Source organism: Cavia porcellus, unplaced genomic scaffold (assembly GCF_034190915.1).
Source record: "Cavia porcellus strain 051 isolate PalLab524CR breed Dunkin Hartley unplaced genomic scaffold, mCavPor4.1 scaffold_6, whole genome shotgun sequence".
Taxonomy (NCBI): domain Eukaryota; kingdom Metazoa; phylum Chordata; class Mammalia; order Rodentia; family Caviidae; genus Cavia; species Cavia porcellus.
In genome coordinates this window covers 17,908,310-17,932,990 of record NW_026947489.1, presented here as the reverse complement: position 1 = coordinate 17,932,990, position 24,681 = coordinate 17,908,310, and the positions used below count along the sequence as shown (strand labels likewise).

The 24,681-nt window shown below is 37.8% G+C and overlaps 1 protein-coding gene across 10 annotated transcripts in view; it reads right to left on the bottom strand.

Moving 5' to 3' along the window:
* The window catches only part of Akap13 (A-kinase anchoring protein 13), a 302,450-nt gene that overhangs the window by 198,543 nt on the left and 79,226 nt on the right, over nt 1-24,681 (bottom strand). For all 10 annotated transcript variants that reach the window (XM_063249996.1, XM_063249997.1, XM_063249998.1 and 7 more), the window contains exon 2: nt 24,184-24,227. In XM_063249996.1, coding sequence (XP_063106066.1) covers nt 24,184-24,216 — 33 coding nt within the window. In that variant the 5' untranslated portion in view covers nt 24,217-24,227. The remainder of the gene's footprint in view (nt 1-24,183; nt 24,228-24,681) is intronic.

Sequence of the window (24,681 nt, the reverse complement as noted above, 5' to 3'; positions counted from 1 at the left end):
TTAAAATATGAACATTACATAAAACATTAATGATTATATATAGTTAAGCTTTACAATGCTTTATTTTGTTCCTTAAAATTTCCTTTAAAGGATTTTACTTCATCCCTTCAATAATTTTATTGCTAGTATGAATTTTATTCCAGTCTGTCCAGTAGATAAAGCTAATTAGCAGAAACTTATTTAATGGCCCAATACTAATGTGCTCATTTCCTTCCTTTCTGTTCTGATTGCATTACTGCAACCTTGAGTCATTCATCCATTCAGGATAAACAAGCACATGGCCTCTTTACTGGGTCTCTGCCACCAGCCAAATACAGTACTAAACCTACCAAGGTAAATACTGCCTCGCCTCTGCCCTCCGGGAACCATGACAGGCATGCAAACAGACAAAACGGCAAATGATAACTGCTATTTTAGCACATATACCAGCTTCCTGAGGTTTACAGATGGAGGGCCCACACTCTGCCTTGAAGAGTACAACCTTGAAAGTTTCTCTGGAGAAATGCCTATGCTGCTTAGGACTCAAGACAGATAGTTTTTAAGCCAGCACAAACACCATGAAAGTGCAGCCAGAGAAGAGACTGTGCCTAGGTCTTTTCTGTATTGTCAACATCTCCAAAAAGTCTCTAATGCACAGCAATTGCTCAATGAATGCTTGTTAGGCTGAATCAAGAAAATTTTGTAAATGAAATTTAAAATGAAAAACCCAAGAACATGAAATCTAGCTTATTACTTGCTTGCTTCACTTAAAACACTGGACAGTGTTTAAATGAGGCACTATGACAGATAGGGAAGCTCCAAAGGCTTATTTACCCCTGTGGAGCTCAGAGTATTTCAGGGAGAAGACATATTAAACCACAGTTGTAGAAGAGTGATACCTCGGTTCACAAACTGAATTTGTTCCATGACACACCAAAAAAGATGGCTGCGGTTGTGTTCATTACCTGATGTAGAGTTCTCAAACAAAAACAAAACTTTCCCAGTGTTTCTGTCTGCAAACAAAATTGTTTGCAAACAAAAGCATTTGTAAACCAAGGTACCACTGCAGAAGATGCATTTCAGGAAGAGCAAGGACTAGTGACTATAGGAACAGAGGCACACTTCAAACAGACTAAGCAAAATTAGTAGAAGGAGGATTCCCACAGAGTCATCTCAAGCACATGTTACTGCAAATTGCCAAAAAGATGAATGCAAATTTTGTCTTGCCTGACAAATAAATATCTGCAATGAATAAACAAAAGTGACATGTAGGAATTCAACTGGAACACAGCTATCAGCACTGAGAGTTTTAAAATACTGGATATAATGGAGCATATAAAATGCTATATAACACAGCAAACTCCAAAGAAACATCAGTCTTCTTGTGCTTCTATCTTTGTGAGCACCCCAGAATGCTCACAAGATGCTCTGCCACTTTCCTTACACTAAAATTCTAAAGCAGACCACCATAAAATTAACTATAAGGACACATTAAGCTTCATCTGTGCTGCCTAATTTAGTGAACTGCTCTAGGAAAATGAAAAGTAAATTTCTGAGGTACAGTCACAGCAAAACTGCATCCCAAGCTTCTCTATAATAAAAGACTAACATAACCGGATGATGATGATGGTATCATGATGCTAGACAAGAGATTGTCTATGGCAAGAAAAATTCCAAATCGATGAGCAGAGCAATGTGACCCTATTGTTGTTAGGTTTTTTCGGGGGTGTGGGGTGCGGGGTGTGAGACATAGTAATTATATTCATCTTGGGGCTGTTGGTTCTCTATTTCTCAAAGTAGTTTCTTTGGTCCTGAGTAGCTTACTCTTTCTAAACCATTAAGGAGAGTGAGGACACAAACATGTTATTTAGTATTCACTGTTTCTTAAAAACAATAAGCTACTCAGAAACAATAGGAAAGAAGTGAAAGTATTAAAAAAAAAAACCATAGGCTTCAGAATAAGATACAAATCAGTTATTTAGTAGCTGAAAATAAGTAAATACTTAAAATTCAATTTTGTCAGCAAAATGAATCCATTCATTTACTGATCTCCAAACGTGCCAGGGATTGTTAAGAACTAGGGTAAAAAATATGAAAGAGTAAGTGTTCCTGCTGTCAAAGAGCTTCTATTTTAGCAAGTAAAACAAATCAAATCATTAAAAAAAAAAAATCACCTTAGAAGGGAAGCTGTACTAGAAAAAATAGGAAAGTGAAAAGAGTGGGATAAACTGTGTCTGAAGTAGGGGTCAGAGGACGTTTTTCACATAGGATATTAAAGAAAGTTCCTCCAAAAAGTTGTATTTGAGCTGAAACTTGAATGAATAAAGACAGTTAAGAAAAAGTGACCACGGACATGGGAACATGGCAAGTGAAAGGCAAGGGCAAATTCAGGCATGCAAAGGCGGCCAGCCAGAAGGAACCAATGAATAAATACTGATGGAAAGTGTAACTGAAGTGTGGGACCTGATGCTAAATCGTTGGAGGGTTTAAAAATGATAATGATGATGCAATGTGATTCACATTTTAAAGAATTACTATGGCTCCTTCTTACCACCACAAGGAAACTACAGGAAGAAAATCACTTAGGAAGCCCCCTAGGGTAGTCCAGATGAACCATATGCCCACCTCTATTTAAGGGTTAATCTGAGTCTAATGAGGAGGAGGAGACACTGCAGCCACCACACCCTACTCCCACTTGCTGCTGCTTTAGGAATATGAGGAACAGAAGTTCTAAAGGAAGCAGGCTGATGGCACCTGTTCCTAGAAGCTTGCACTCTCAGTCACAAGACTACCCACCTGCCAGCAGGCTTTGATGAATCCCAAATTGATTCACCAGAAGAATGTTACAAGCCCTCCATCTGGAAAGTGAAAATTAGAAATTAAGCACCTTATTCTGCCTTCATTGTGGTTTCTGGATTCAAGGAGGGGGTAAATAGCTTTGGGTGTCACAGAGCACCTTGTTTCCTTTGTAATCCTAAGGACAGGGAATGACTGAGATGTACAGTCTCATTCTACACACACCCAGAAGAGAAAACAGATGAGAGCAGGTGTCCACTACGTATGGATGGTCTTAATCTAATATGGGGAGGAGTAACCTTTTTCTGTAAAGACTCAAATGGGTAAATATTTTTGTCCCTGGAAGTGACTAGACAAAACCAATCTCTCTAACTCCTCATCTAATCACTTTTGGAATTAGTCAATTCTGCTAAGCAGTCAAAAGCAGCCACAGCCAACACATAATGAATAGGCATACCTGTGTCCCAACAACACTTTATCTCTAAAAACAGGTGGGCTGAGTCAGTGGTTCACATGGTATAGTTTGTAAACTCCTGAACTAGTAATAAAATTTTCTTTGAGGGGACAATGTTGCAGATTCAACCCAGCTGAAGAGCAAGTACTCTATGACTGAGCTCCAGTCCCCAGCCTAAACATTTTAACTATGGTGTCACTTTGATACTATGGTGCCTCTTCCCAGAAGAAGCACAGACCAAAACAAAAAACTTTGCATGTTTCAGAGATTCATATATCAGTCCCCACCACCACCAAGAAGACGGGCCTAAACAGAAGAAAGTCAGGCAAACTTATGGACAGACACTGGGACCTAAGAAGTGCTGCCAACTGAAGCATTCCAAAAGGACTATGGTCTAAGAGAAAAAAAGAGCATAAAATCAGCCAGAAAAAACTCATGCAAACATACAGATACGTGACTTAAGTGCTACAAACATGAGTATTTCAAAAGTGTTACAGTCTAACAGATGGAAAAGAATAGTCAGCTGGGAAAAGGCAATCCAGAAGGTCTGATTTAGGATTATCATCTCAAAAAAAAAAAAAAAATTACGGGTAGGCACCAATTAAGCAAACAAAAGGTAAATGTACTCAAAAGAGGTGAAAAGATATGCAAGTGAGCAAACAGCACATTCAAGGAACAATGTGCCATGGCTTGATCACAGGGAATACGTAAGAGATCAGAACAGAAAGGAATGTCAAGGATTTTAGCTTTTGTACTAGATAGACTAAGGTTAGCTATGGAAGGATCGATCGTATCTAGTTTGTATATTTCTACACATAACTGATGAAGATCAAATAATGTAAGTACAAACATTCTTTAAAATAATACTAATAATCATTATCCTTGGAACATGTTTCTATCACTGATGGGGAGTTTCCCCTGACTATGCTAAATTAAGTAGGGCCTCTCTTTGTCCTAACGCTGATTTTGTCTGGCTTCCTTTTTTCCTATTATACCTTCTATCATCTGACACATGAATATATTCCTGAGCACATCAATACAGACACAGAACCTAGGTAAATGTAACATTTTAACAGTATATATTTATGTACTTATCTGAGTTCCCCCAACTCCTTCCAACTACTTTGTAAGTTTCATAAGAACAGGGACCACATCTGCTTTATTTAATGCCACCTCAGTGCTGAAAAGCATGCCTGGTTGTTTTAGGTGCTCGATAAAGTATGAATGACTGAATCCCTAAAAAGTACTTGCTCTAGAGACAATCTGTTTCTCTCCAACGCATCTTAAAATAATTAGATGAGAAATCAAAAAATCTGGAATCCAATGCTGACTACACAAACAAAAAGCGTTGCACAGGAGCACTTTAAAAATCACTGTAAATATAAATAAGACTCAAAAGGACTTTGGACAAAATGAGAATAAAATCACCTGTGTATTTAACCTATGTGCTTTTGGACAAATACTCCAAAACACTCCATATCCTATGGATATAAAACTCCAAAATGACCTTCCCTCCCCCCAAAAAATCTACTGATTTTCTTAAAAGATGCTTCAACATATCTAAAGCAATATAAATAAAATCAACTGAGAAATTTTTTGACTGCATTCCAGATGGAGACTTTGGTTGATTTCACTGTTGGAAAATATTGACCAACAATATTTGACATTTATTTTCTATTTCAACCAAGTTAATCTTTTAGCAGAAAAAGATACTAGTCAATAAAATCTGTAAAACACACCTTCTTTGCTTTTAATCATCAATATGTACATTCCAACAAAAGCATCCCTCTTCTCAATGCTAACACATAGCTACTAATTTAAGCACCACCAACAGTTACTGATGATACTGTCCTCCAGCTTCATAATTTTGCAGCACTGAAATACCGGCGAATTCTTAAGATTTACAAGTTCATTTACTCGGTTCATTAAGACAGAGCCAGCAGATGGCGCTCAATAAATTTGTTGAGCTTTATGAAATAGTTAAGAGACTTTTTCCCCCCAAACTGGGCAGAACTCTGAGACTTTGGATGAAAGAGGAATCAAATTACTAAAGTTTGTAGATTATTTAATGCTTGTTCCACTTAATGAGGAAAATTTCAAGAGTTCTCAAAAGTTTGAACTCTGAGTTCAGAACAGTCTCCATGCATAACTCACTCATATAACTTTGGTAAGCAAAGCTATCACTGGTTGGAAGGTGTTAGCTTTCCTGGTGGCTCAAAAACAAAACAAAACCCAAGGACTTTCATCTCAAGAGTGTTTCACAACTCTCTGGAACTGGTAGAATAATTAGATCAATATTTAAAGAGACATTCTCCTTTTTGTAACAGGAACAGATTATTTGGTTAAAATGCAGAGAACATAAAATTTCTTTTAACTAATTCTTACTAAAATCTTTGAGGAAAGCTCAAGTGACTAGACAATACCAAACTCTCCCTCTTCCCTCCCAGAAGGCAGTCGGCTGAAGTTTACACTTTCCTACTCTGTCACTAACTGCAAAGGGGATGTATTTTCATAAAATAGTACAGCCTGATGACTTCTGTTCCCTTACTTCTGACAGTCGCTTACCTAAGCTTCCTTGTTTACTTACTATCCTTAGTTCTCTTGGTTCTTCTCCAAAGTGACAACGAATGTGAGTCTTCAGGCTTTGGGCTAATCCTCCACATACTAGGAAGCACAGGAAAGTCTCCAAAAACCTTACTAAATTACATGGCCAATAGGATAAAATCCTAACCCCAAAGCATGTCCTCAAGTCCCACCACAAAGTCACTACACAATCTAGCCCCTACTTACCTCTCCAGCCTCATCTCAAAACACTATGCTATCATACCCAACGGCTAGTAGCAATTCAAGAACATAAGTTTAAGTCTCACTTTTACTACTGGTCGCACTGCCTGGCCATACTTCCTCCCTCTACGTAGTCATACTGCAAGATAAAACACGAAACAAGCAAAGCATGAAACAAGACAATGCCTGCCTTGAGTAGAAATCAAGGTTCCTTCCAATTCCTTGAGCCCACCAGATCTGAGCAATGGTAATGGGCATGGGCAGTGCTTAAGCTGAAGAAGGAACCCAGCAGGTCACAGTGAGTCACCTTTGGTCATATATCATCTCTAACCCAGATACAACCGATTATGAGAGTATGGAAAACAAATACTCAAAGTTGGAAAATGGGACACTGACAACCACATAAAGGGAAGCTGCAAATACAGAACAGGGCGGCATGGCTATGCAGTGATAAACCTTTTAAAACTTTCAATGATAACAACAGCCTGCAACAGCACATGTGCCACAGCTTCGTCACCACTGAGGATGGATGTAGTACGCAGGAAAACCAGACTTCGAAATCACTGTGACGTAGAATACATGCTTCCCTTCTTACTAGTTAACTACATGACATTAAACCATGTGCTTAGTATTATCTTGCTCTTTTAGCAATCACCTCAAATCATTTCTGGGACCAGCTAAGTTGCAAACTCTATAATGGTAATTCTGTATCTATTAAAGCCATACATTTGAAGCACATAAAACAATTATGACTTTTTCATCAAATGCTTATATATGCTAGCATTATTCTAGGAGACTTTTTACACAGGGCTGACATGTGGCTTCAGGGTACAACACTTGCACAGCATGCACAAGGCCCTGGGTTCTATCCCCAGCACCACAAAAACTAAACAGCATGCTTTACACTGATTAACATTACCATTTAATCCCCTCTAAACTACATAAAATACTAGTCCTCTAACAAGGTATGGCAAGTATTTAGCAAACAGTAAGCATATAAGAAGTATTGCCTACTGTTTCACAGTTCACATTTCAGAATCCTTGTTTCTACTTCCCTTTACAATCTCATCAAGTAAAACACACTATTTCTCAACCATAGCCAAGGCTAGTTTTGTTTTGTTTTGTTCCACTTAATCATGTGAAAAAGATTTTAACTGGATGCAAATTGGTTTTTGAAACCTCTTGAAAAGCAGCCACAAGGGAACACCAGACCAGTAAAAAATAAAAGGGCCATTAGTTTTGTTTTGTTTTGTTTTAATTTTTGGTACCAGAGATCGAACTCACGACCTTGCACTTGCCAGGCAAGCGCTTGTACCACTGAGCTAAACCCCTGGCTAGGGGCCGTTAGTATTTAAAATAAATTATTGCATTTTCTTTAAAGCCAATTAAGCTTCTAATTTATAACAAACAGCTACAAGGACATTAAAACAATATATAACACATTAAAATCACAAAGGTAATAAGATACTTCTAGCATTTCAGATAACAGTAACTATTTTATTATCTAACAGTAACAAGAAAATTATTTTACATAATCAGTTCTTTTACATTTCTCTTTTAAAATGTCACAATTTTTAAAGTTTTGCAAAAACCCAATCTAAGTACTTTATACATTTTCAGGCTTTCTTAAGTGCAGGAACATTACCTGAACAAATGTTTATGTAGTAGGATCTTCACATGTGGTAATGACTATATGGAACTATTGCAGATTGAATGATATACATGAAGCACCTCTCAAAATACCCGATACATCATATTCAATAAATGTTAGATATTGCTATCTTCTTTAAAATCAGGTCCATGCCTCACAGAACCCTATCATACAGGTACTAGCCTGCTGTTTTTTCAGGTGAATACTCTAAGGCTCTCACATCTGCTAAGTAGCAGTACTGGAATTAAACCCCTTATTTACTCAATTCCCAAAGCTTTGCACTTGGCACTGGGCGGGGTCTCAAAAGTATTGTCCCACAACCAGCAGTATCTGGGAACTTACTAGAAATCCAAATCTTTAGTCCTGCCCGAAGTCAAATAATGACAGTTCTCTGGGGGGACAACTCAGCAATTTGTCGTTGGTTTTGTTTTAGCAATCTGTGTTTTAATAAACCCTTCAGATGATTCTAAAGCACACTAAAGTGTGAGAACCAGTAGACCCACAGCACTATGTTTACTGTACTGTACCAGTTATCACGGATGCCTAGTTCTGAACTAAGTGGTTTCCCTTCTTCCTGACTAAATCCACTTTTCAATGTTCCCGTCTGCCTTTAATAATACAATCAATGTTGTCATTTTATAAACCCTGAGCAAACAGCCCACTTCCTTCCTATAATGTACAGGGTTAAGCATAGACATACAGTAGCAATACACCGTATGTACTAACATTTGGACTTAGGTTGCTAAAGAAAGAAAGACCTGGTTTGAATTCTAACTCTACCACTTATTAGCTGCATTACTTCAACAAGTAACAGTTTTCTGACACAGTCTCATCTTTAATATATGGAAAATAGTGACATCAAGAGATTATTAGAATGATTAAATGAGAAACATGGAATTAGAGCATAACATTAAAGTACCATCAGGTACTGGGTAAACTAAGGCACTTGCAATTATGCTATTAATACAGCATATCTTTCCGCACCTTCTACTCCATACAAATGCACATACATATATGATGGCAACTGAAAAATCAATATAACCCCTCTACTCACCAGAAAGATTAGGGTTTAGAAATCAGCGTGCAATTGCCCAACACTCATTTTTTGGTCTATTAGTCAAGCAGAAGAGCCACTTTTAATTCTATTTTGTAAGATACAGATAATGTATGATCGCACCCATAAATGTGGCAATAATACAAAATTTTATACAGATCTGAAAACGGATTTGTGGTAGAAAGATGCTGGCTGTAGAAATATCTATAACTGTAACTTAAGATCACTGCCTATGATCTCTTTGCCACACAACACAGAATGAAGCTAGTCAATAAATATCAACAAACATTTTAGTCAAAGTAGACTTTAAAAATACCAGAGGTGACTTAGAAGGACTCCGTGCTCCTAAGAGTAAATTAGGACTACCTCCAACCTTTAACAAATTCAACATGATGACAAGAATGGCAGGAAATGAGCCTACAACCAGAGTGGTAGGTCCCCTAAACCAAAAAAGGAATGTACCATGGCCTGAGCATAAGATAAAACTCACATTTCCTTCTGTGGACAAAACAAAGAGAGACAGCTGAGAATTCCACCCTAGCCGCCAGATGCTCTGTATATCACATGGGGTCAGCAGTTAATCCAAACATAGAGCTATGCAAAGAGCTCCACAGATACACAACAGCCAACAGCAATTTCTTGGTTTAAAAAAGAATAAACAAACAAACAAAACTCTGCATGTACAAGTGATGTCCTTTATACTAAAGGATAAGCACTAAGTTATAAACTTAACTCCCTTGTGAAAGGGTACAAATGGAAACAAGAATCTCTGGAGAATGTATAGAAATAAAAGGTACTAAAAATGTATGTCATCACCATCACCAGCTCATTAATCAACCAATAAATAAATCTGCATATCTTTCAGAAAAATGAAATTGCTATGTCCCTCCTAATAAAAATATATGCTCAATGTTCTATCTGAATGGATTTCTACTTATGGCTTTCTGAAATATTGGCTCAATGGGTGATTTTATGAATCTAGTCTTATCTCACGTGACATAGCAAATTCCAAAGAGGCAACGAAAATCTTTTATCTTATAATGAACACATTACAACTTTAAATACTAATTTCCTGTCATAATTTCTCCCTCTGTAAAATAAAACAATTACTTCTAATTCATATGCTTGTCAGACCAATAAAACAAGATGAAATAAGTAAGGAGCACACAGAAAGTTTCCAGTAAATGAAGCCCAACCCAACACACAGAATCCTTATTAGGAGGTTATTGCCTCATCCCAGAGACCCAAAGAAATTGACACTGTCACTATTTCCTGGTTACAAAGTCCTCCTCCTGTGTGTTTTCATCTCCTGACTAATGAACTACAGTAAGTGGCCTGCATACAGGGTATAAATGTTAACTGAAAAAAGGCCTCAACTTTGGCTAGTCAGTATTTATAGCCATCCACACAGGGCAAATCTCTCCTAAAGATGAGATTTTGATTCTACTTGGGAACATTTAATCAAAATCCTTAAGTACCTATTCTGTGATAGAAGTTCAAATAGAAATGACAGTAGCAGGCTGGAGAGGTAGCTCATGTGCTCATGCAACAGGCCCTGGATTCTATCCCCAGCACCCAGGGGGATAGAGGGGACACAGAGACAGAAAGACAGACAGAGAGAGGGACAGGCACAGGCAGGAACAGAGGGCAGACTGAACAGACATAGACGCAAAGTCTCTGTCCTCAATATGCACATAAAAGACTAAATGGGAAAGGGCACATGCACCTAAATTGTTTGATGTGCTGAAACAAAAGTCTGTACATAGTTCCTGAGACAAGGGGAAGAAGTGATGGATTCCACAGGGGGATACAGGCTCATGTAAGGCACCAAAGGAATAAGTGGCAAGAAATGAATACTGAAAGATGAACAGGTTTTCACTGTACATGTGTTGGGAATAGAAGGTGTATTTCAGAACATGAAAGACAAGCAGTAACATTCTACAGGACCAAAACTTTTTTTAACAGAGTTGGAACCGGCTTACGAGAAGTGCCACTGACTTAGTGCTGGTCCACAGCTAAGGATTTTAAAATTTCCAAATAATGGCAGCAACATGCCGCTTTTATTTACTCTACCCAAAAATCATTTTCTGCAGCTAGTTTACAGCCTCATTCCAAAATCTATATGAGCTTAGCAATTCTATCTGCAGTATGGCTTAATACAAGTATTTCTGGCTTTAATTACCCACAACCACACAGTTCACAAGAAATTCTAAATGACATAAAAATGTTGTAAAACACAATGTGAAATATTGACTCCCTTAACCAAATAATTCTCTGAAAATGACTACCTCTTCCTAAGACATAACCAGCTCCAGCTTCAATGAGTCATACAGATGTATCCTTTTGAAATGACATCCTATTAACACACGTGATTTCCTATGTATCTTCACAAGCAACCAGTGCTGATTAATTATATAGTCAGCCACATTTGAAGATATAACTCTACTCAACTCTTCCAATTTAATTCTTAAGAGGATTTAAAAACTATCATTTTTGCCTACCTGGTTTATGATTAAACTTTGATGTACATCAAAATCACCTGAAGTGCTTAGTAAAAAGTGGCTTTCTTGGTCCCATTTCCTGGCTTTCAGTAGGTCCAGAGTAAGGCCTAAAACCTTGCGTTTCTACCAAGTCTTAGTGATGCTCAAATAGCTGCTGGGGTACATATGTCCTAAAGTAGCCTGGAAGGCAATCACTCCAGGTTCTCTCTCATAACAATTACTGATATGATTCTGTAAAAAGAGATGGCAAGTGGAATTTGGAGCTAAAGACAACCTCTAAATATGCCTGTGACATAGGAATCAGTTTTCCACTTACCAGGTCATGAGAGGATGTATCAATTTGAGAGACTGAAAATGAAACTATACTCATGTGTAAGGATTGAACGGAACAAAAGTCTTGAGGTAAAATCCTTGTTTCATCTTTTCCTAGCTATGTTGCTTCAGGTATGAGACAGGTATCACAAGAGTCAAGTCATTTTACACGGAAAGTGCTCAGTAAAAGGTAGCTCCCCTTCCCTTTCTAAGCAGGCAAAGGGAAGAGCTCTCAACAGCACAAACCAAAGATGCAAGATAAAGCAACACAATGTAACTTTTATTTGCTTTTAAACTATGTCAAAATAAAGGAAATAGGTCTGCTTTAAAAACCTATATTTAAACAAGCTACGTTTAAAGATTTTATCTATCATGTGTGCATACACTTCACATGTGTCACCTCAGCTGATCCATGATAACCATCCTCTAAAGTTGTAAAGACATGTCTGCTCATCCCTAGGTTTCCAACAGAGGCCTTTTCCTAAATTGTTTGCTCACTATTACTTGAAACCTTAGGAAATACCATTATTATAAAAACATATTCTGCAGCTAGGCCTTGAAATGGTGTTGACCTATGTACTTTGGTCTGTTCAGAAAACCAAGGAAAAATAAGAAAATACTACTTACAAATGTAAAGCCCATTAACTTGAAAGCAAGTATCTGGAAACAGATTTAAAAGTCCAACAAAATTTAAACTGAAATTTTTACTCTGTAAAACCATCAAAAACTACACTGAGGAACACTTTACTTCCTTATTTTCTGTGGCAGTAGTGACAAAGCAGCAATACGTTAATACAGTTCTCAGATCTGGCAGAACAGGGCCACCAATCTACAAAATGGGGAGGAGACCCATCAGAAATGTACTGTTAACGTAAGGCGGGTATCCCACTCAAGACTTGAGAAGGTTGGGTGCTACGCATGACCCCCTGGGGAGAGAACCAGACACCAGCCTTTTCCCATGAGTGGGCGCCATTTACAGACTATGGGGGAGGACAAAAAGAAGCAAAGCCCTCCCTGTTAGTCAGCGCCATGCACGTGCCACTGCGGGGAAAACCAAACGCCAGCCCCCCCCCCCAAACAGGCTAAGAGACAAGAAGAGCCAAGGACCCCCACCCACCCCGCCCCTCGTAAGTGACTGGCTGATCTGGAGAAACACAGGCTGTGATGATGGCTATTAAAGTAAAATACAACCTAATGCTTGTACTGTTTAGTGTTTCACTGACTTTGCAGGCCTAAAGACAGTAGTGTGATCATCTGTTCAGAGGATAACAACAGGCAGGGTAGCATCTATGGTGGATCTCCTTTCTGAAGTTGGTAGCCATTGTTAATTCCTTGTTATCTGGTTTAAAATCCTATATCATTTTCATGGTTTTGTTTGATTGGGTTAATAAAACCCATTTTCTCTTGTTTGATTTTATTATATCCAATGGCATGGGCAGCTATTTCAAAGATAACAAGATATATTATGATAACCATTTCGGATTTACTATTATCTTGTTTTGCAGTCCTTTATTGCATTCACTGATTCGTTTTTGTTAGTCCTGTTTTGTTTGATTTTTACTATGTCTGAAATTATGGGCAGCTATTTTGAAGACAACGGGCATTATGATAACCATTGGTGATTTCCTATTACCTTGTTTTGAAGTCCTGAATTACTTACACTGTCTTGTTTTGATTGGTTTTATTCTCTTTAAAATAAAATTATCAAAACAAACAAACAAAAGGCCTATAAAACTCTGAGGGAGGAAAATGTAATCTAATTGCCAAGTGAAAATTACAGGTTATTTTCGTTCCTGCTGTGGAAAGAAACTTTCCACAAAGAACAACAATATTGTCAATTATTAAACCTGCCCTCTTCCTTACAATGAGGCAAGTTTGAACCATTTATCTCAAATAACGTAAGTTTTATGGCTCTTCAAAAACTGGTTTATGCAAATTATACTTATTCAGGAGTTTTTTAAACTTAAAAGTTTTAGGAGTTTTATAATCTCCTGCCTATAATATCTGTACTTGTAGTCTCATCTTCGGGTACTGTTTGGGCTCTAAGGTCAGTTCTAAATAGCAGTAACAAGTACACTCATCCACTATACAAGTTCCAAATCTTCACCGGGACTAGAAATACAAGTTCAGAGTGAACAAAATGAATGTTGTAGGAGCAAATTATTCTAAAATTTTCAAGATATAAATGCAAGCCCAATGCATATGCTCTTCTGATTTCTCTCCTTTAAATGGGTTTTTGAGACATTCACAAGGTTTAAAGTCTACATCCACAAAGCTGCAAGGCATGCCTTATGACCTGCATTTTCCTTGATGTAAAGTAGAAATACTAATCAAGTGCTGTATGACTGTTGTGAAGATTCAGTTAGGCATATACAGGTAATGTCTATTACGTGTCTGCCATAGTACTTTGTCAAAAACAAGTTCTCAGCAAATACCAACCCTACTTTGCCATTCCTTGGGAAAACAGAAAACAGTAACATTCTTATCTTAATATGAAATTAAAACAGGTTGAAAGTCTTATTTTGTATATTACCCAGACAGATATCCAGTGCCAGATACTTTTTATGTTGTTGTTCTATTGTCCTCCCAAAAGCTGTTACATGCAAAAACATTTGGTACTGAGAAGAAGGAGAACATAATAAACCAGATCTGTTGGGGTTCTGGAAATGTTTTGTAAATGGAATGACTCTTCCTCTTGAAAATCTAATAAATGTAAGTTTTATCCCAAACATATGGCAGGTATTAGCCCATATATTACCTTGGAGCATGTGTTGGAACAGGATTTATATCTCACATTTGAGTATGTTGTCAAATTGAACACTTTTAAAGTGTTTTTAAAACATTTATTTTGCGGGGGAAAATATGCCTCTTGGGTTTCCCAAGTAAGACCTAGTGATATGTTAAACAGACAAAAAGTCTTAGCAATGTAAAGGAGCAAGTTTATGACTGAAGAATCTAAGGAACGCAGCACCTCACATTTTTCCTTTTTAAATGTTCTTATGGGTATTGGGGACCACAAATTCAAAATGACTAATTTTGCATCCTTCTCTAAGGGATAAATGGAAGCTTGGGATTATAGTGTCACTCTTTTGAGACTTCTCATTTAATCTTGGGATGGGCCACCCTCCTGCACCCACTAAAGCTGAACTAAATGTTAAAATGAAAAAGAACACTCCAGAGTAAGATCCATCTTAGCATAAAATCATCTCCACCCTCTTGAGTCATCTGAGGATTATCCACTGCCTGCAGTGCCATGGACCTCTGAATATCTCTGGAATCTTCTGACAGTCCTTCCTATTACTGCATACACCCATTGCACTGTACACACTCAATAAAGAGTGGCTGGTTTGGATTATCTGGGTCTTTGACTATCTTGAAACGGCTCCCCATCATGCATTACTAAATTTGTCACTGCTTCTTATTTTATCCTTTGCCATACCCCTCACAAAGGCACTTAGGGACCTTGACCAGGTCCCCGACACTGTGCATTTTAGTTATTAGATGATCAGCATCCAAAATAAAAAATCCGCGTCAGTAGCAAGCCCAGCAATCTCATCAGTAGTCACAGCCCCATATAACATTAACCATACAGTGCCAAAGCCCAGTGAAACACTCTGGAAATCAGTCAAAAAACGTTATTCCAATATAGAAAAAACATCAAATAGCTGGAGCACTTATGTTCTAAGGCCTTAACCTGACTCACTAATCCAGGGCTAATAAGTCACCATTCTCTTGAGGAAGTTCCAAGTACAAAGATGAATTATCTAACCACATACTTTATTGAGATGGCTAATACTGATTCTCCTATGTCAAGTTATAATTTATATTTTATTTTGACTACTGCTACTTCAGAGGGATTTCAAGTATTAGCTGTAAACTACTCTCATGTTTCTACAGTTCATAAAGACATTCTAGCCCTTACCTGTTCACACCAAAGGAACTCCACCCTATCTTTTCAAATTCCTCCCTTCTTCCAATCTTCCAATTGTACAATTTTCTTTTTAGCCCTTTCATTCCAAACCTTATACTACAGCTCCTCTGTGCTTATAGATTGAGTCTTAAATTCAAACCAACTAACGTCAGCTGCATTGCCTCAACTACACCTGCCTTCTGCACCCTAGCTACACTAATTCTCTACAGAGTCTACTAAGGGATTACATTTGTCTTAGCTGGAGACAAATCCCTCAATCTCTTTCAGCTTTCTCAGTCTTCCAGAAAACTTGTTCAACCATTTCTAAAATATGATTCTTACGACTGACTCATCAAGTTTTTGTGCTCAGGCCTGACCTTTCTCTCACAATGTCTACTCCCACTTGTGGAGAGCTGACAGCAACACACTTGGGGTAAAATAATGACAAGACAAAAGAATCACTGTCCTTGGGATACATCCTAGTCTCCCAATTCTTGACACCTACTGTCTCCTTGTATCTTGGGCCTAAAATAAGAGGCACCCAAAGCCCATTGCCTCCTCCTTTGGAAATCTAAATATTTTGCATCCTTTTCAGCTCAGTCTGGGGGAGGATTTATTTAGTGTTGTTAGTGACCGAATGCTAGGTCTAGTTATGCTTAGTGTGTGGGGGTGGGAGGAGAACCTATTTTGATTGTTCCATAAATACTTACCTCTTCTTCATGTGCTTGGCATTTTCTTTTAGCATCTGACAGTATCCTTCATCCCTTAACTCATAAAAAGAAAGGCTATGCTTTTAACAGTAAGATGCACTCTGGGCCATAAGGTACACGTATTATGCTCACTAAATATTTATATTAGCAAACACGTGCTGTGCAGCAAACAAGTGGTTCATATCACAGATCTAACAAGGACTTTTTATAGTTCAACATTCAGAAATATACATACTATTTCTAGCAGGTTTTTTCAATTTGATATTTAATGGGATTAGTATCTCTCTAAAATATAGTTCTACCAGATAAAGTATGCTATTGTCTGGACATCAAATGTCAACCAAATACCAAGTGCCCAGGCACTAATGGGAGATGGTGACAGGTGGTAGAGCCTGTAAATGCTAACTAAGACCTACAGAGAGTAATTAGGTTGCTGCGGGTGTGTGTGTGTGTCTGTGTGTGTCTGTGTATGTCTCTCTCTCTCTCTGTGTGTGTGTGTGTGTGTGTGTGTGTGTGTGTGTGTGTGTGTGTGTGTCTCCTGCCCCCAAGGAGATAAGGGAGCCTGGCTCCTTCCTCTTTTTGTATTCTATGTATTCCCTGCCACCAAGTTCTGCCTTACCACAGGCCCTAAGTGACAGGACCAAACAATCACAGATTGGAAACTCTGAAGTAGGGCCAGGGATTTAGCTAAATAATGTAAGCACCTGTCTGGCAGGCATGAGGTTGTGAGTTTGATCCCCGGTACAAAGAAAAGAAAGAAAGAGGGGCTGGGGATTTAGCTCAGCGGCATAAGCACCTGCCTTGCAAGCAGGCGGTCGTGAGTTCAATCCCTGGTACCGATAAAAATGAGAAAAAGACAAAAAAAGAAAAAGAAAAGAAAAGAGAGAAAGAAAACTCTGAAGCCATGAGCCAAAATCCTGTTAATTTTCTCATTTTGTCACAGTGACAAAAAGGTAAGCAATATATACCTTCAATTGTACTTCACAGAGCTGGGCACTTAAGGAGGCTGAAGGAGGAGTTTGAGCTCAGGCTGAGCAAATTAGCAACTTTACAAGATCCTGTTTTAAAATAAACAATAAAGAAAGGGCTGGGAAAGTAGCTCAGAAACAAAGGCCTGGGATCACTCTCCAAGACAGGTGGGGACACACACATCCATACACATACCCTAATTCACAGGAACACTAAAGATTCCTACACAATTATAGGACAGTTACATACACAAGATAAGGACATGGTTAACATGTTCATTTTCTTGTTAGCAATACCTTCAATCACATAGGTAACATCACTAATTACTCAGGGCCCAGACATGGTAAATTAGTTAAATGAAACTTGAGAAACAAACAGCTTGAAAAAAGGCAGTGGACTGTCCTATTTGAAAGAAGTTATAATAAAATTTTAGTTTTAACTAAAATATCTTCACTCACACACTCTATGAATGTTTACTGAGTATCTATTACTATATGTCCCTTTAAAATATGACTACTACACTTTGGCTGAGAATTACATTTTTTTTTTTTAAAAGCCTCTGTATCTACAGGCATACACAATATTCTTGTCAAACCTCAAGCAATTCATTACTCAAACAAGCTTCCACCTGTATTACAAGACAAACCTTACACAAAACAAGGGTTCTCCATTTTAGGAAAATCCAATATGCAAAAGGTGCTTCCAAACCAGACAAATTTGAGTAAAGCTTTTGCAGGGAGGGGACTCAGTTATTTAATCCATCTTCATACAACACCCAATTCCTTTGGAACAGATAGTACATAAATTCATCATCACCTTAACCTAAGGATTGAGGTTAAGGTCTCCAATAATCAATCAAGAATGTATCAAGTAGTCAGAGACAGAGTAAGGGGGGAGGGAATATCAAGTATCCTCTTTGCATGATACACCAAACTGGTCATAATTTATGTAAACCTACCAAAATCATGAGAAAATTGTATTAGGAACACAAATTGCTACAAGGTAACTGGCTTATGCTCTTCACAGGTGTCAATATATGAGAAACTTACTGATTAAGAGACTAAAGAGTCATAAATAAAATGAATAATTAAATTGTAGCTTGCAGAGGGGAAGTATGCTACAAAAACATTACTGAGGTAATTATACAAGAGTATTACATAAATGTTGTAACTCCTGTTTTTTAATTACAATATGGTTATGAAAGAAGACCTAGTTCTTATTAAATATGTTGAAATTTTAGAGGGAATGGGGGTACTAATGTCTACTCCTTTCAAATAACAAAGAATAAAAACAATAAAGATTGGTCTGTGAGTATAACTAAACATTAATGAGGTGAAGCCATTATATTCTTTTATCTGTAAGTTTAAACTTATTTAAACAAAACACTTGAGGACTTTAAAGACACGTGAAATGAAGATTAAATTTGGAATTACTTGTAAGAAAAGAGGATTTCATTTGTACAATTCTCTAGCATAGTAAGTGCCATGAGGTTTTCATGTTTTATGGAACAGTTGTAGATTTAATAAGATAGCTTGGTATAAAGAAGCTAGAAAATGGATTTGCGTCACAATACCTGAGAAAAACCCCCACCCTTGCCACTTATTAAGTTAGCGTCTTGGGTGGGTGTGTGTGTGTGTGTGTGTGTGTGTGTGTGTGTGTGTGTGTGTCTGTGTGTGTGCACGCGTGCGCGCGCGCAATGACAAGTAACCACACAGTTTCTTCTTTTCTCACAACTTTGCTGTGAGAACCAAATGACATACGGTATGCAAATGTACTTTTAAACTGTTAAGTATTATTTAAATATGAGCTGTCACCTTTACAGATTGTCCTCTAGAAAAGTAATGGGTGATGCAAGAGAGATTTTACACACAGGAGATAAAGAAAAAAGATTAACTCTTAAATTACATCAAATACTACCTAGGTTCAGAAATGAACTAACAATCTGTGATATTATATTGGTTTTTCTCCCTCCCAAAAGGTAATTTAGCCATGAAATATAAAAACAAAGTTAAATTCATATTACATGCGATTTGAGAGCCAATTATGTGTTAACAAAAATCCCTCAATTCAAGAATATCTATTTATACCTATAAGAAAAAGTTTAAAAGTACTGAAACTATTTTTCCTCAAATTTAAACTACCTAAAGACAGTAGGGCTAGCAGATGTAAATTAGAAGACATGCTAGTGCCCTAACATGACTGACAGTGCCAAGCTTTGAGGGGCCTGACGGCTTGATTGAGAGCACACAGTGTCACGCGGTGCACCTGTGTGGAGAGACAGGCCCCAGTGAGACCCAGCAGTCTGTAAAAACTCTGTTTTTACAGATCTAGCTTTTCCCTCATCTTTCTGTTTCCCACCTGATCCTGGGACCAGGCCCGGTTCCCCCTCGTGAGCTAAGAACCAGTCGCTGTTCAGTAACTCAAACACCGCAAGGTCCTCTCTTCACCACGTCTGTACTTGTTTCCCTGACCAGGAACACTATACATGGCTGGCTCCTTCTGGTCATTCAGGGCTCACACTAAATAGTATGGCCCTCATAGGCCTCTTCTGACCATTCAATATGAAACCTAAAACAGGCCCTAGCCTGGCGCCACCATATTTTCTTGTTTTACTTACTTTCACAGTTTTCTCGTACGCAAGCTGTCTACCTTCTCCTCACTATAATGAAAGTAGCAAGAGAGAAAGGACTCTTTGGTCCTATTTATGACTAAATCTCCAGCACTCAGAATAGGACTTAACACAAAGAGGACATGTGAATGAAAGTAATCCCCCAGCTCTAATGCAGTCCAAAATTAATTTTTAATCCTGATATATGAGTGAAATTAACTCCAAGAAAACATTAAATGGCTCAAATGGAATCCAAGTTTCTAAAGTGCCTTCTCTCTTGATCCATGTTATAGCTTATGTCTAGATGTCCCCACAAAAGGTTTATGCCCTCATAGGTAGGGCTTTTGGGGAAGTGACTGGACCAAGGACATGTGATACTGAATTATGATGTGAAAACTGGATTAGCCCGCTGATTGGTTGAGCACAGTCCCGGCTCACCTTGGGTATGGGTGGCATCAACGACTAGATTTACAGCCTGAATGCAGCAAAAAGAGAAAGGAAGACTAGCTGTTTTGCTACTTCCCACCTGCCATGCTGTGGAATCAATCAATCATAGACTAACATCTCTACAAACTGTGAGCTAAAATAAACATTTCTTCCTTTAACTTGTGTCTGGCACTTTGTCTCAATAACAAGAAAGTAGAACAACTCAACTTTGTCTTTAGGATTCCCCTTACTGTCCACTATTCCAACTACTGCTTTATATTCTAAAAGTTCATCTATTTGCAAAATTGAAAGTATCAATTTCTTAGAGATGAATTAACCTTTACTTCCAAACCAACTCCACTGCACCACAGTCCTAAAGAATAAGCTCACCATCTCCTTCTTCCCTGTCTGACAATGGTATCAGCTGTCACACTCAGTTTCTCAACCAGCTGTCATTATTCATTCTTCTTTTATTCCCCATATTCCATAAAGTACTTGGCCTTGTTGTTTCTTTCAAAATATTTCTTGTATCCGGCACCATCTCTCCATTTTTACTCTTACTAAACCATCTAGAACACTATACGGAAAGAATATTACTGTATTTGTCTCTGTTTTAATCATTACTAATAGAATCTTTATTGCAATTTTTAAATATTCATCTAGCAATAATCAATACTTTCCTGAAGACTACAAAAAATAGTTAACCTAGCTTCTAATACAAACTTTATACTCATGAAATGAGAGCTGACAGAAAAAGAAACAAAGATGTCCTATTGTTGAGCTACTAGTCACCAAAGTTTCAAATCCGCCCTACATGCTTCATTGTGAACATTTCACCAAAGTAACTCACTGGAGCAAGTTTCATTATATTCACAATGCTACCTGTACCTGTGGAAACTATTTTTAAACTATTGAAACTTACTCAGGGCAGAATTTTATTCAAAAGACTGATTAAAGTATTTGGAATCTAGCTTAGTTTTTCAAATCTACAGATAAATGTTCTCAGAACTCAAGTTTTTCCTTTTTTAACAGAAGTTTTCTCCACCCAATTCATGATACACTTCTCACTGATAACAGCTGTCAAATGTGAACAGAAAAGCTTTGATGTAATTTTTCTGTTCTTTTAATCACTGCTTTTTTCTTTTGGTGCACAGAGCTGGTATCTTTTCAATGTACTACCAGTAACTGCTATTTCATCAAAAAAAAGTACAAATTCCTGTGACTTAACTTATTTATTAAGCGTGCAATATACTGTCACTCACCTTTTCAAAAAGGGTTAACAAACTTCCCCATTACTACTGCTGAATACTACTTCATGAAACCTGAAGTTAACTGAAACACATAATCATAGATGAAATACTTATGGAAGAACTAGTCCTCAAAGTTCAGGTTTTTTTCCCTAACAGAACAAAACTTTTTTAAACTTAAGGTTTATAATAGTTTCGACAAATAAATCCAGAAAACACAGGCTCAAATCACAGCTATACTGCCAATGAGCTATGTTACTTTATTACAAAATACACAGACCTCATCCTCTTGTCTTTAAGATAAATCTGAGTTTATAATTTTCAAAACTCTGATGACAGGATGAGAAGACTTTCTGATCTTAAGGCCATTACCTTCTCCTTCCTAATTAGCTCTCACACCACCATCACTTTTTGCACAATTCTGGATTTTAGAAGTCTGAAATGACATTCTACACTGAAATCAAGTTTATCCATGGGCTATGTTCCCTTGATCTTTGGGGAGAGAAAAGTGTTCATGTGCTTTTTCCAGTCTCTAGGGGCTACAAACCCTGGCGCAGGGCTCCTTCTTCTACTCTCAAAGCCAGCAGTGTGACACCTTCAAACCTGATGTTGACCCCTGACTCTCTTCATACCTTCTTCTCCTTGTAAGAACCCTGGTAACGACAACAGTCACCTAAATAATTCAGGATAAACTAGCCCCAGAGTCTTCTCACTGAGCTATATTCCCAGCCTTTTTTATTTTTTCACACAGGGTCTCTAAGTTGTTAAATTGCCCAGGCTGAGCTCAAACTTAGTCTCATGCCTCAGCCCTCCAGAATGCTGGGATTACAGACAGATGCCCCACAACTGGCTGAACTGTACATTTTAAAGGGATGACTAAAAATTATGATGTTTAATTTTTTTAAAAAAATATTTTGATACACATTGCCATTAATTCCCTTCAAAATACTCTTTCTCACTTCAAATATACTCTACTAACCCCATCACTCTCATCATTTTCTATAGCAGTTTTGAAAGTCTGTTTTTTCTGGCTGTCTTTGCAAGATAGGATCAAAATTACTACTGAATGACATCTAAGAGAAAGGCAGGTTGGTATAAACATAGTGTGTCTGTCCTCATCCACCTTATTTACTGCATCTGGTACCATGCAACATCTGGCTCTTCCCCAGTCAAAATGATCAAGGAAGGAAAACATTTTGGATTGATTCAGAACATCAAGGCAACCATAACTAAAGAAATTCAAAAGACAAGAATTTCAAAACTCTTGCAGAAACTGGCAAGAACAATGGGATAAGTGTGTTCAAAGTGAGATGGAGAATTTTGAAAGAAATTAATGCCAAAGTGTCTTCTACTGTAATTTTTAAAAAAATATTTTTTTTCTTTTGAGACAGAGTCTCACTATGCAGTTCAGGCTGGCTTTGAGCTCACTTTGTAGCCCAGGCTGGTTTCAAACTCGCAATGCTCCTCCTGCCTCAGCTTCCCAAGTACTGGGAATAAGGCATGTGCCATCATGCTTGGCTCTGTAATAAAAATTTTAAGATTTAGACGCACACTAGATTTTCATCAGACCTTGCATGAATTACATCTCAATAAAGCTGTTTTAGAAAAATCTAAGTTGCTGAATTCACATACAAGCCTACTAGTTAACACAAATCATTTCCAAGTAGTCAGGACAGCAAATGAGTAAACAAATTATTTTCTAAGCACACATTCTTTTTCCTCAATTACATTTAACAAAAAATCAACTGTGCTAAAGAATTCTACGTATGTCCCGTGTTGGGAAGGTAAATTATTAACACAGCATACTTAAAAATAAATACATATTATAAAATGAACAGTAGCTTGCCTGTTGTGGTCACAAAACAACATCTCTACTTTGTCCTCCTTCGGAACCGAGCATCAACTGTGGTAGGCTTATCTTCCATTATTTCCAACACAACACCAGCTGGGCAGTTTACAGTGCCCACGCTCTCACCACTGACGAATGCCAGGCTCGCTGCCTCACATCACCCCACTATCTGCCTTTGTTCTAAATCAACTGTCCGGAGCTTTCAACCAACTGAACAGTACTTACTCTTCAGAGCCTGGCTCCAGTCCTATCACAGAGAAACTTCACCCGCTCCACACCACAGCAACTCAACGTTCACCAGCCTCTCACACTCTAGCTGGCTCCTCAACAGCAGGCACTCTTCATCATCCGGATGTAGTCAACTCATTTTTTTTTTTTTTTCCTTCCAGGGATCAAACCCACACTTGCCAGGCAGATGCTTACACTACTGAGCTAAATCCCTGACCCCTCAAATCATTTTTTCAACAGCAAAATAAGCAGCCTTGTTCATTTATCCATTTCATCTTACTGTCCCCTCTTTTCAAGAGACAGGCCAGCTTTTACCCAAAGTCCTCAGATAAACAGCACTCTTGCAAATGAAAGAGTGCCACCTAGTTGAACACCGAGTAACTCACAATGGTAGAAGGAAGACCTGTGTTCTACTAAAAGAAAGAAGCCACAGAATCATTTGCACAGCAACTTGTCTCATCTGTGCACCCTGTTGCCTTGACTAGATTAGCTTGCAAGACTTACAGGTATTATTTGTTCTCAGCTCCATGCATATGTTAGTCATTTAACATTACTTAAATTGAAATCAATTCCTGAAGTATATTACCAGTGGATTACATCATTAATAGTGTAATACATTTTTAAATCATCTTTATCACATGACAGTGTGAGTTCATTATAATGATAGATATGGACAAAATAAAGGAAATTGTGTTATTTACTCACATATAATGGAGCTTGTTGTGGATTAAGTTTCATGACCCAGGACACTGAAACAGAAATGAAAAAAAATGAGAATAAAATTAAAAGTTGTTACCAAGATACAAAAAACCACCTAAACTTCTTGAATATTAAGCATAGTTCTGTGAACATTATCTCAAGTCTACACTGCTGTATATCAAGTTTTCTATAGAGATCTGGGAAGTAAGGAAGCTTACAAATTGCAAAATTTCTTTGTAGTTCAGACTCAACCATTTCAAATGGAAAGAAAGATTTTGACTGAAAAATAGACAAGCCAGGTATGGTGGCACATCCTAGCACTTGGGAGGCTGAAGCAGGAGGATTGCCATGGATTTGAGGCCAGTCTGAACTGCAGAGGGATACCTCGTCTCAAAAAAATCCAAAGGGAGAAAAAAGACAAAGGGCTTTACTGTCACATAAAAAGTTTAACCAACCACCAACAGTGTGTTTAAAGCAGGTACTAGCACAGCACCCACCAGTAGG